Here is a 13,934-nt window from a genome sequence, read left to right on the forward strand (position 1 = left end):
GTCTGTTAATATTTCAAGTACTATAGCTATCCTTTATTTTGCCCTATCACTTTTAAAATTGTGGACCCTGATTTCTTAGAATTTTTCAGGCCCCAAGTACCCATGGCAACATGAGAATTAGTGTTCTTTCCCTAAGAACTAGGTATTTATTTGACTTAATTCTTCCTTTTTAATCTCTCTCTCTCTCTTGTTCACTCACTTGCTCGCTCATTCAGTCTGAGTCTATCTGCTGGGGACCAAACCCTCCAACATATGAGGCATGTTTTCTACTATTATATCTACCATTGAATCTCATTCTCAGTCACCAACTTCTCTAATACAACCTTTGTTCTTCTCTCAATTTAATATAACTTCCTTTATACTTATTTTAAACAATAATAATAGCTAATGATTTTAGATAAATTTACTTAATACTATTTTGATTCATATAGAATTTTTCAGATATTTTGATGATTATAGATTTGATTTCTTAATTTTCTAAGATACATGGACCTTAGTACATGGAGTTAAAGTTTGCCTTTCTATCACATTATGTATAAAATATTACAAAGGTAGTATAATTTGATGTTTATAGTATTGATTCTGTTAGTAAATGTTGCTTTCTTTTTCTCCATTACAGATCATTATCTAACTTCCAGAGGTGATGGATCATCTGCATAGAGGGGAATCAGTTGTTGCTGCAATATTCCGTAACCGGTATATTTATGGAAACAATTTTCCTATTAAATACTCTATAAAATATCTCCTACTAACTATTTGGTGCTCACTATTTGCTGTAAACTTGGCACAAACTAATAAGTATTTTATGTATGAATACATAAAAGAATTACTGACATAGATAGAATAAAGAAAAATGAATACTATAGGGGGCTGGAGCGATAGTACAGCGGGTAGGGCATTTGCCTTGCACGCGGCCAACCCAGGTTCAATTCCTAGCATCCCATATGGTCCTCTGAGCACTGCCAGGAATAATTCCTGAGTACAAAGCCAGGTGTAATCCCTGAGCATCTCCAGGTGTGACCAAAAAGAAAAAAGAAAAAGAAAAGAAAAATGAATACTATGACATGGTTGGTTTAAATTGTGAGCATCTTGTATTAATTTCATAGAGTTTTTTACTTTATTTTAGCTTTAAAGCATGTCAATGAATATAAATATCCATTGCTTAAGAGTGCATGTACTAGAGCCAGAGCAATAGTACAGTGGGGCAATTGCCTTGCATGAAGCCTTCCAGTGTTTGATCCCTGAGACCCCATATAGTCCCCAAGCCCTCCAGGACTGATCACTGATCACAGAACCAGGAATAGTCTAGGAGCACTGTCAAGTGAGGCCAAAAAATTTTTAAAAATAGAATACATGTCTTGACAAGTATTTTTATGTATTCAGTTTATTATAGTTTAGGTAAAATGGCTATAAAGTTTTGACATTTATGCTTTTGTTGTGCAAAGCCACTGCATCTTCACCACCACCAATGTGACCAAGATCCTTCACTACTGTCCCTATTGAAATGCTTTTTTGTGGGCATTTATATTATTTAAAAAATCAGTTACTACTCTTTCAGGTAGATACTATGAGTAATGAAATCTTCGTCTAACAATATAGAACAATAAAATTTGATATAAATAAACAGAAGCTTTATAACTATGAAAGAGTATCCCTTTGTTCCATTTTGTAGTTTGTTGTAAGATTTGTATAAAGTATTAAAATCAATATATTGGTTTTATCTATATCATTACTCTGACACGCTCTAGTGGCATAGTCTAAGAAAAGTTTCTTTGCTCTGTTCCTTCCTCATCTGGAAAATATTATAATGGTATGTATATTACAAAGATGTTTTAATGATTGCATAAGTATCTGAGATTGTATTTCTGGTGATGACAGAGAGAAAGTGTGAGAGAGAAAGCAAGAGAGAGAGAGTAGCAAAAATGAGCAGTATATATATGCCAAAGTTTAAATGAAAATGTGGGATTTAAGTTCTTTTGAAACTGTGACTTTTCAATTTCTCAGTTCTGATGTACTTCAAAATATGTGTCTTTTAAAAAAGATGAAGGTCTGGAGCACTAGTATAGTGGGTAACATGTTTGCCTTGCATGATTCTGACCCAGCTTCAATCCCTGGCATCCCATATAGTCTCCCAGCACTGCCAGAAGTAATTGCTGAGAGAAAATCCAGGAGTAACCCCTGAACATCACCTGCTGTGGCCAAAAAAAAAAACAATAAAATAAAATTAAATTAAGATATAAAGAGACTATAAGATGAATAAGTCATTTTAATTACATATATTGTACTAGGAATTTGACATATTAATATCATTAAGCAAACATTACTTGTAGGGTTCCGTTTGTTAGAGTGTGTGTTATTATCTGTGCAACAAATTATAGGGTTAACTTGGTCAGAAACATAGAGGCAAGAAAATCATAGCAGAAAAAATGTGTGGTCATATTAGGTGAAAAGGGAAGAGAAGTGTAGGTGTGGGTGGCATTGGGGTCATAATGGTGTGTTGAGTATGCAGTGTTCGAGCACTGATGAACAAAGGTGTTTATCTCACATGTTTGGAAGAGGAAATAATAGGAAGGCAGTATTTATTTAAGTCAAACTGATAACCAGGGTCTAGTTTTTTTATTTGTGTGCTTCCATTATTTTTATTGAGATAATGTTACATAGAGAAAGAGCTATCCTTAGCAGTTTTGGGGGAACCATTTTATTGTATGACTCAAGCTGGCTTAGGCAGGAAGTTTCTTCTTTCTACAGATTAGTTAATTCTAGTTAATTGTTCCATACAATAAATATGCAAGTATTTAATATACATATGATAATATTAGCTTTATGTTATCTATTTATTTTAGTTTTATATTGATGTATGTTTTGCAGTAGTATAAATATTTCTGGTAGACATGCAATGCTACTGCCTATACCTACCACCAAAATGCCAACAGCCCATCACTCCTGTCCCTTATAGCCTTCTGTATCATCATTCCTTTTATACAAATGCATAAGTCTTGGTAACAACAACCCAGATCAAGATATAAAATAACTATATTCCTCTAAAGGATTCCATTATGATCCTTTTCAGTCTGTTGCCCCTTTATTTCTCCTAAAAGTAGCTACTATTCTGATTTTCTTATCCTGGCTTAGTTCAGCTTGTTCTAGAAATCCATGTAAATTGAGTCATATGCTGTATGTAAATTGACTTGCTCATATTTTTGCATGGCATATTTTGTTCAAAATGAACTTATATTCAAAATTGCATAGAAATAAAAATAGTCACAGATTAAGGAGAAATAATGAGAGTACAGAAAGAAATCCACATATATATGGACAAATAATTCACGACAAGAGAACCATGGCCATACTATGAAGAAAGGAAACCCCTTTAACAAGTGGTGCAGAGATTTCTGTGATTCACTATGAAACCTCAAACTGTGAACTAGAACTGTGAACAAAAGTAGAGCTAAAGAGTGCTCTGATGGAGGGAGTGGAGAAAAAAATACTGAGAGAGAAATGGGAATAGAAAGCTAGTACCAGATACAAAACACCAACCTAAGGAGGGGAAACTGCTAAACACAAAGTTTTTACATCACCAGCAAATGGTAGTAGGAAATCTGAATAATCACATGCAAGGAAATGAAATGAGACCACAGTCTCACACCGTGTACAAAAATTAATGAAAATAGATTGAAAACTTAGAAGATCAGAACCATAAAATACTTCGAAGTGATCATAGTTTCCACACACTCCATGACACTTCTCTTAAAGATGTCTTTGGGTACTCCAGTATAACAACCAGCAAAATGCAAAAAGAAAGGTTAACGTGGAGACTGTATCAAACTTAAAAGCTTCTGCATAAAAAGTAAACTATTATCAAAACAAAAATCATATTGAGTGAGAGAAAATGTTTTTTATTCATATGTCTAATAAGGTACTAATATCCAAGATATATACATAAAAAACTCATGAAATCCAAACACTTGACTTCCTGTTAATTGTCGATTTGCTCAAGCAGGCGCCAGTAACATCTCCATTTGTCCCTGTCGCGTGCTACTGTAGCCCAATGGCGTCTGTTTGCTCTAGGAACATGAAGAGCCTCAAACCGATCTTTCATGATCTTGATGAAGAAGTCTGACCATCTGGTAGGTGGGCGACCATGCGGTCTTTTGACATACTGTGGAATCCAGTCGTTAACAGCTCTAGTCCAGCGGTCGTCTTTGAATCTCATTACATGACCAGCCCATCTGATTTTTCACACCTTGGCAAATGAGACAGCGTCCCTGATTCTTGATCATCCATGGATGTCAGAACTCCAGACTCTTTCTCTCATTTGAGTGAAGCGTGATATTCAAGCATAGCACTTTCAATTCCTCTTTGGGAGACGCGAATTAGCGTTCTCATCCTGTTTGCGTAGGGCCCAGGTCTCTGAGGCATATGTTAATGCAGAAAGAACAGTGGAATCAAAGAGATGTTCCTGGAGCTGGAGGTTCTTCATGCTCTTAGCTATTTCTTCGACGCTCTTGAAGGCGTTCCAAGCCACTCTCTTCCTCCTGCGCAGCTCGGGTGCCAGGTCATTTGTCATGTTGACTTCTTGACCTAGGTGCACATAGCTGTTGCATTCAGAGATGGTCGTTCCATTGAGAGCGAATGGGGCGTCAGGAACGAGGCTGTTTCTCATAAACATTGCCTTCGTAAGATTCAGCTGTAGTCTGACCTTTCCACACTCAAGGTCGAAGTCGGCCAGCATTTGTGCTGCTTGGCTGATGTTTGGTGTTATTAAAACAATGTCATCAGCAAAGCAGAGGTGGTGTAGTTGCCGACCATCTATCTTCACTCCCATTCCTTCCCATTCCAGTCATCACATGATGTTCTCGAGGGTGGCATGAAGAGTTTCGGTGAAATGGTATCACCCTGCCAAACCCCTCTCTTGACATCGATGATTACTTCTTTGTAGAATGGTGAGATCTTGGTAGTGAATCTGCAATACAGCTCACGGATGATCTTGATGTATTGAGCTTGAATACCCTGATTGGCTAGGGCTTCAATGACCACTTCCGTCTCAACAGAATCAAAGGCCTTCTTTAAATCAATGAATGTTAGAAGAGCGGCACCTTGAACTCCTGAGAAACCTCAATAAGCTTGGTTATCGTGTAGATATGGTCGATGGTGCTGAATCCTTTGCGGAACCTGGCTTGCTTGCATGGTTGTCCTTCATCTAGTGTTCTGCCAATCCTATTCAGGATGACTCGAGTGAACAACTTGTAGATGACAGACAATAGGCAGATTGGGCAATAGTTGCCAATGTCATGGATGTCTCCCTTCTTGAACAGTAGTACAGTCCTGCTGGTTTTCCATTGGGACGGAACCTTGCATTCAGACAGGTAGCATGTGAAGAGCCGAGCCAGTGTATTGATGAGTACTGACAGCAGGTTCTTCAGGTGTTCAGGTCTGACCTTGTCTGGGCCAGGTGCTGTTAATTTCTTTACTGATGAAATGGTGTGTCGGATTTTGGAAGGGAGAAATTTGCGAACGACATATCCATCCTGTGTAATTTGGTATGTTAGCAAGTGGACATGGCTATCGAGGAGATTTGAGTAGAAGTCATGGATAATCTTCTCCATTGCCGTTCTGGAGGATGTGATGGATCCATCAGGACGTCGGAGGGCAGTCATCTTGGTCTTGTAGTTGGCGAAAGACAGGCGGACGTTACGAATACTTTTCCCGGTTTCTGCTGCATCTACCAGCACTTCTGCTCTTCTCTCTTTGAGGTCTTCCTTGATTGCATCTCTGCACTACTTTGCGAGCTTGGACATTTGCTTGTGGTTGCCTGAGGCATGCGCCAAACCAAGTTGGTGAATAAGCTCAAGAGTTTTCAAAGACAGGCGTTTTTTTTGTGGCTATCTCTCTTGGCATTCCTCGCACAATCATGGAGGTGCTGAAGCAGTCAATTGTATTCCTCGTCAATGTTGTCAGCAATGGCATCTTCCCATGTTGCCGCAATAGTGCCAAAGAGCTCCCAGTTTGTGGTCGTTCTGGGAATTCTCTTTTTAAACTTTGCAGCCCTTTCTCCCCACTCTGTGAAGTAGAATTTTGCATGAAGGAGACGGTGGTCCGATCCCATTTGGAATTTTGGGACATCAGCGACATCGGTCAGGCAAAACCATCATCTCTCCCTGTTCGTTCCATTCTAGTCCATGGGTCCCGATGTGAAGTTCTTCAGCTGATCTTCTCGGTCCTATCTTGGCATTAAAATCACCCACAATGATCTTGTAGAAGGTGTGGTCTTCTTTATAGAACTTCTCCAGCTCCATGTAGAACTTCTCAATTTCTCCTTTATCATAATTAGATGTTGGTGCGTAGACAACGAAGGTAGAAACTGCCGGCAGTGAGCCACATCTATTCAAATGTAACCATCTGATTCGGGTTGTTAGGCATTCGAATGAATCAATGCTCATGGCCAAGTTTGTGTTGACAAGGACACCGATGCCTCCGACACCTCTTTTATTGCATGTTCCGAGGAACAATTCTTCTCCAGTGTCGAAAACGGCATGATGAGATTGGTGCTTTCTTGTCTCAGTCAGACCAATGATGTCGTACTTGATCTTTTGCGCTTGTGTCATCAGGTCCTCAATGGATGCATCTGATGCTAGTGTACATTCATTGAAAGTACAGACGATCATTTTTGTCTTCCTTCGTTGTGGCAGCCTAGTTCAGCCTTGAGATTTTATCGGCCTCTCCTTTCTCATCCTTCTCAGTGCTGCCATGTTGGTGAAGCCTTCAGGGTCAAGTGATTGAGACCCATTGTAATTACTGGTTTTGGCATATTGAATACATAACGGATAGCTTGCCAGGCTCTGCCATTTGGGTGGAATACTCTCGGTAGCTTGCCAGTCTTTCCGAGAGGGATAGAGGCTTTTGGAGCGATCTCTAATCGCCCTCGTAGGTGTTACCATATTTGAACCCTATCAAATATGGTACAGCAATTCCGAAAAATGGGTGTTTAGTGTCTTAATGATGTGTCACGTGGCCACAAAGTGGACGCGCGGGTCCGGAAAGCGTCCTGGAGTGTGGCGGTGGCTGGGTAGTGGAGGTAGTGTCGGTAGTGGAGGTCTGCCAGTGGGGTATTTATCTGGTCCCGGTAGAGGTAGGGTGGGTCTTCTGTGCGCAGTCTGATCCCTGGGTCTCTGCTGGTTGGTGGAAGCAGACAGGGCAGGGTAAGTTGAGGCTCCTGATTATAATCCCTTTGTCACCTGTGGTTGGTGGGAGCAAGCAGAGAATCTCTTTCCCTGGGTCCGTTGAGCCTGGAATCCAAGGTCTCAGAGAGTTCCGCTTATCTTGTTCTGTGGGTCTTCAGTCATGCATGAGTCTCGGCCGGAGCTCCAAACACAGAAAATAAAAATAATTATCTCCCCCCACACATACACACATACACAAACACCAAAAAAAGAGGGAGAGAGAACAGAAAATCCCAATAGACACATGTTCAAAGAACACATAGTGGAAAAGGAATTATTTCTGAGTATACTTGGAACTCCCAAATAAAAACACACTGAGAATTCTGCACAGGACCTGCAGAGAAGTTCACAGTAAAACCCAATTACCATTTCCAGGATATTTTCCATTGTGGAAGGAGGAGCAGCATATCACTGGACAATAGATAAGGAATGCAATCTCAGGGAGAGGAGGGCAAAGAAATAATTGCTAAGACACAGAACTTTGCCCTGAAGAAAAGGAAATAGCAAGCTGAAAACCTGATACCTCCCCCTCTAAAACTCTACTCAAAAAACAACTTGATTGGGAAGCAAGAAATAGGCTTGGGACGGATAGATCCCAATAGACAAATAGTGACTGAGGTGCTTTCTTTGCACACCCAGCCTGGGTTTGATCTCCAGCACCACAGAAGTATCAGGGAGTGATCCCTGAGTGCAGAGCTAGGAATAATCCTGGAGTACATCTGTGTCTGGCCTTCTAAACAAACAAAAAATAATTAGGCCAGGCAAGGTGTTCAGGGCCAATGGTTATATGCAATATACTTTGGTGACCCCCTGAAAGCTAGTCATAGATTTTTGATCCCTCTTGTATGGGGAATTTTCTGTAGACAAGTTCCATCATTTCAAGCTGAGGGAATAGCAGTAGTGAGTTGATCAATATTTTCCTTCCCAGATGAAACCAAAACAACCTCTGCCTCTTGCATCCAACAATGTAAGCAATAACCTGGAGTCAGAAAAGAGACTTTCTGCAGAGACAAAAAAAAGCTGTCTGTTATTAACTTTCCCAATTCACCACTCCAAAACTTGTGTGATGTGTGACATTAAATCCACATCTACTGCCAGATACTAGCAACTGCATATATTATGAGCAGCACTGATCTATTGGTCCTTAAAGATATAGCTGTCAGTGTAAACTTCTGACTGCAAGTTCCCAGCAGTGGCACAGAGCAATGCACAATCAGCACGACACTCTCTGGTTGGAATTAGTGTGAATTCTAGACTGCTAACAAAGCCTGCACAAAACTAGATCCTTGCTTCATGCTCTCACAGTGCACCAGACACAATGAAGTAAAGGAATTCACCTGAATTAATGGACAAAAATAAAAGCCTGGGAATGACTTCAAGCACACAAGAGTTCTGTAAACTCCATGATGAAAACTTCAAATTTTAAACAATATGGATATAGAGAAGGAATCCGGAGTTATGACCTCCGTCAACGACCGAGGGTCAGGGACTTTGCCTTATTTTCCAAGTTGTCAAAAATCAGATGAGTCAGGCACGCAATGCGATTTGGAGACAACTGCTGGACTACAGCCATTACTGGCTGGATTCCACAGAATGTCAAAAGAATGCCTGGTTGCCCACCTACGAGATGGTTGGACTTCTTCATCAAGACCCTGAATGAACGGTTTGATGCTCATCATGTTCCTGGAGCAAGCAGCTGCCATTGGGCTACACTAGCACCGACAGTGACGAATGGAGATGTTACTGGCACCTGCTCGAGCACATTGATGAGCAACAGAATGACAAGTGATAGAAGTGAAATAATGGATATTTACTGAACTATTGAAAGCAATGAGAGCTGCAACAAAAAAGAGAAACTTCAATCAAATAGAAAACTTTAGTCAGAAAAACCAAGAGCTGAAGAACATAGCAGGTGAACTCAAAAAGCAGAATAACAGAAAGGGAAACCCTGACAGAAAATCAGTTTGTTTGAAGAGAAGGTATATGAAATCATTAAATGAGAGAATATAATAAGTAAAAATTAATTAAAATAGAGAAGAAAACATAAGAGATCAATGAGACAGCATCAATAGTAATAGTATTCAGATAATAAGAATTCAGAAGGAAAAAGATAATTGTTAAGTTATTTGTTGAATACTGTATAGTCAAGAACTTACTCAATTTGCAGATGTAGTTTTGTACTCAGATCCCTGAAGCTCAGAGCTACAATCAAAATAAACTCAGAAAACACCAAGACACATTGTCATTAAAATGGCAAAAGTGAAATATAAAAAATTCATGAGAGCAGCAAGAGCATCACAAAAACATATAGATAAGTGAACCCCCATAAAGCCTATAGCATATCTATCAAATGAAACCCTATGGGACAGAACGGAATGGTATTTTTAAATTGAATGTCCATAAGATGACAGTTACAAAGCTGTTCATGATTGGGTTTCAGTAATAAAATGGTCCAATAACCTTCCCTCTACCAGTGTACATTTCCCACCACCAATGTTCTCCTTTTCCCTCCCACCATCCCCTAACATCCCTCATATCCAGCCTGCCTCTATGGCAGACACCAGACTGACCAGCCTTCCTCCGATTTATCCTGGTCTGTTCAGCCTTGTTAGGGTCCAATATTGACCGTAGCTTTTGATCTCTTTCAAGATTTATTCATGGGTCTCTGGAGCAAGGCTGATAAATGAACTTGTATAGCTTAGATATAAAAGTAAATATTAAGGTTTAACGGGGGAAATTAAAGAAAATCAATGAAACCACTACTAACTTCACAAGCATAGAGAATCTATAATAGAAATATGATAGAGGGACAACAGATAAGGCACTTAAACTTGCATACAACTGACCCAGGTTCGATCCCTGATATCAAATCTCGTCCTCTGAACCACATAAGGATACAGGAATAATACCTGAGTACAGACAGTTGTCACCCAAACCCCTAAATTTTAATTAACAATTAAAATATAGTAATACTTTTTATTTCAATAATTTACTTTACACCAATGCCTGAACTCACCAATCAAAATTCACAGAGTGGCTGGATGGATTAGAAAAATAAACCTAATGCCTTTTTTGCTTGAAATAGCCTCACTTGAACTGTCATGATAAATACAAGGTAAATGAAAGACTGTCAGTCTAACAACCAAGTAGTACTCTGTAATAGACTGGAACAATGATATTTAGATAAAATAGATTTAAAACTAAAGAAGATAATAAGAAACACAGATGGTCATTATGTAATGATGAGGGAATTTATACATCACAAAGGTCTAATACTTGTTAACCTTACATGTGTATCAAACTAACAGGATCATAATATATAAAGTACTTTCTAAGAGGGTTGAAACAAGCTATAAGAAACTATACATAGTAGTGTAATATTTTAACATGCTCCTCTCATCATTGGTTTTATCAGCCAGAAAAAAATTAATAAATGGACTCAATAAATATCTTGGAAGAGAGCACAGAATGATACATGCTGTTATACCCCATGCCAGGCCGTTTCATTCAGGGCAACCCAGAGAGGGGAAGGTAAGGCCCCTCCCCATCCCAATGGAGTCAGCCAAGCAGCTGAAAACATCCAGAATTCAACCACCACCATGCTCACCACAGTCATTCTCCACACACTTGGATGAGCCTCATCCATGAGTGAATCCATAGAAAAACCCAGGTATGTGGGACTTGTGACTGAAAACTCCAGGCTCAATGGAAACTGGAATGGGTGACCCTCCCACCTTCCCCTATTTCCTGTAGCTTGGGAGTCATCTCCACGAGCTGCCGCCCACGCCATGTAATGTCACCAATGGCCATGATCCAGAGACTCATTATATATCTCCGGAAGAGAGCACAGAACAATAATGGCATAGCCATGCCGCTGGACCCCGTGCCAGGCTGTTTCATTCAGGGCAACCCAGAAGCAGATGAGTGAGGTCCTCTCCCCGCCCCAATAGAGTCAGCCCAGGCAGCCAAAAACCTCCAGAACTCACCTGCTGCCATGTTCACGGCTGCTCTCCACACGTTCAGATGGTCCTCATCCATGAGTGATTCTACTCCTGGACATCTTATACTTTATATCACCAATATACAAAGAGTAGCACACCACATTTGATTAGGTTTAAAGTAGAAGGCAATGGGGGGTGCCGCCAGCAGGTCAATCTGTACCTGTGAGGTGAGTGCATCAGCAGCCTGATGGCAATGTCAGACTTTCAGATACCCCAAAATTGCTGCTGTGCCTTTGGCCAGACCCCAAAAACTTGGGGCAAAGTTTACCAAGAAAGTAAACGGCCAAAAGTTAGGTATGTGGGAGACACACCCACAAACCACCTCCGGCTCAGCTATATAATTGGAGGCATGGCCTCTCTAGTTCCTGATCGAACTGCTTAATGGCCATGATCCCAGAGTCTCAGAAACAAATTTTGGAACCCAAAGGCTTTTGGCAGAAATGCGTCCTGTTCCTGCAGTAGGTTACTGGCGCTGAGCCACTTCAGGTGGGAATAGGTTTCATACCTTGGTCTGTTCCCCCTGGCGGCCTGGTGACCACCACCCTTCAGAGGCCACAAGACAGTCAAGTTTGGGCCTGCAGTGATGAGACACACGGGGCCTCACCACATGGGGGTGGAGCCAACTCTTTCTCTCCATCCCAACGAGACCCCCAAGTCTCTACCTACAAATGGCCTCTCTGGCTCCTGATCAAGCTGATTAATAGCCGTGATACCAGAGACTCAGAAACAAATCTTGAAATCCAGCAGCTTTTGGCAGAAATGCATCTGGACTGCATAAAAGATGGCCACCGGCTCAGAGCTTATTGTAAAGCCAGGTATGAGCCGGTGGTGATGAGGCAACTGCAGTCTCATGGGAATGGGGGCAGTACCGGCTCGTCCTTCACTCCCTACCGAGGTCATGAGTTGCCCCCCACAAGCGGCTCTCTGGCCCGGCCATGACTCCAGAGGCAAAAGGACTTAATCCAGAGCCCGGAAGCTTGTGGCAGAAAAGTGAATGGACCATGCGTTAAACTACGGTGCCATGCCTCCCCAGGAGGGAAAGGGTGTTGCTCCCTTCTGCCTTCCCCCGCCCCCGGCAGCAAGGTGGCCGCCACCTCAGAGTGTATTGGAAAGCCAGGTATGAGCCAGTGGTGACGGGGCAACTGCAGTCTCATGGGAAGGAGGGCGGTACTGGCTCATCCTTCACACCCTACCGAAGTCATGAGTTGCCCCCCACAATCGGCTCTCTGGCACAGCCATGGCTCCAGAGGCAAAAGGACTTAATCCAGAACCCGGCAGCTTGCGGTAGAAAAGTAAATGGACCTTGTGTTAAACTACAGTGCCATGCCTCCCCAAGAGGGAAAGTTACGAGTCGATAGTGACGGGGCAACTGCAGTCTCATGGGAAGGGGGGCGGTACCAGCATGTCCTTCAAGCCCTACCAAGGTCATGAGTTACCCCCCCATGAGCGGCCCTCCAGCATGGCCATAACACCAGACACACAGAAACCAATCTCGTAATTATCTGGCTCTTTGCAGAAATCCAAAATCGTGGTCGCATGACATTATATGATTCTCATAACCAGCTATAGAAAACAAAATATTTCACAATGCCTTTTAAGCAATTCTGATTGTTTGGGGGAAAATTCTAAACAATAATGTGCATCTTTTAACGAAATAATGAATGTAATCAGTGTAGAGTAGAGTTAAGTAGAAATCATCTGCCTCACAGGCATTTGGAGGGGTGGGAAGGGGGTATACTGGGGTTCTTGGGGGTGAAAAATGAGTACTGTTGAAGAGAAAGGTGTTTGATCATTGTATGGCCAAGACTTAAACCTTAAAGCTTAGTAACTTTTCCCACAGTGATTCAATAAATAAATATAAAAAGAAAAAATAAATAAAAAAAATTAAGGTGGAGTTCATGGTCAATTCAATCAGCTAATCAGTGGCTGAATAAATAGCAGTAAAAGGTAAAGGCCCTCCCGTTGATCGTCGATTTGCTCGAGCGGGCCCAGTAACGTCTCTATTGGAGACTTTGTTGTTACTGTGTCTGGCATATCGAATACTCTCGGTAGCTTGCCGGGCTCTCCGAGAGGGGCGGAGGAATCGAACTCGGGTCGGCCATGTTGGCCGCTTGTAAGGCGAACGCCCTACCCGCTGTGCTATCCCTTTGGCTACTCCTACAAAAAAATAAAGTAGAAGGCAACCAATCTTGGGGGCATACAGTTGTGAAAAATCCCAACACTTGTAAATTTAACAACATATTACTGAATCTGATGCTCTGATGGGACTCCGTGCCAGGCTGTGGGGTGGGTGAGAGTCCTCCCCATCCAAAGGGATCCAGCCACGGCAGCCAACCCCCACTGCCCAACAACTGCCATGCCAGGACGCTTTCCAGATACTCAGGCCAAGCCTCATGCAAGAATGAAGTCCCACGGAACCCAGATAACGCAGAACTTTGTGACCTTGGACTCTGGACTGAACGGGACCCAGAACAGAAATCTTCTACCTGCTTCCCCCAGTCTCTAGTGACTCAGGGATTGCACCCATAAGCCACACCCTGCCAGTACCAGATAATCTACTCATCAGCCACCCGCCAGAACTCACGGATACTCCTCCCAGACGGGAGTATAAAAGGAGGCTCCCAGAACCATGCCACCGGACTCCGCACCAGGCTGTGGGGCAGGTGAGAGCCCTCCCCACCCCAAGGGACCCAGTCCCAGCAGCCGACCTCTA

The 13,934-nt window shown here is 41.9% G+C and overlaps 1 protein-coding gene across 1 annotated transcript in view; it reads left to right on the top strand.

Annotated features, from left to right (window-relative positions):
• Window positions 1-615: 615 nt before the first annotated feature.
• Window positions 616-13,934, top strand: part of KLHL13 (kelch like family member 13) — a 178,751-nt gene continuing 165,432 nt past the window's right edge. Inside the window, exon 1 of the mRNA XM_056125726.1 lies at window positions 616-696. Within this exon, the coding sequence (XP_055981701.1) occupies window positions 644-696 (53 nt within the window). The 5' untranslated portion in view covers window positions 616-643. The remainder of the gene's footprint in view (window positions 697-13,934) is intronic.

This window comes from Sorex fumeus, unplaced genomic scaffold (assembly GCF_029834395.1).
Source record: "Sorex fumeus unplaced genomic scaffold, SorFum_2.1 ptg000058l, whole genome shotgun sequence".
In the NCBI taxonomy this organism is placed as follows: Eukaryota; Metazoa; Chordata; class Mammalia; order Eulipotyphla; family Soricidae; genus Sorex; species Sorex fumeus.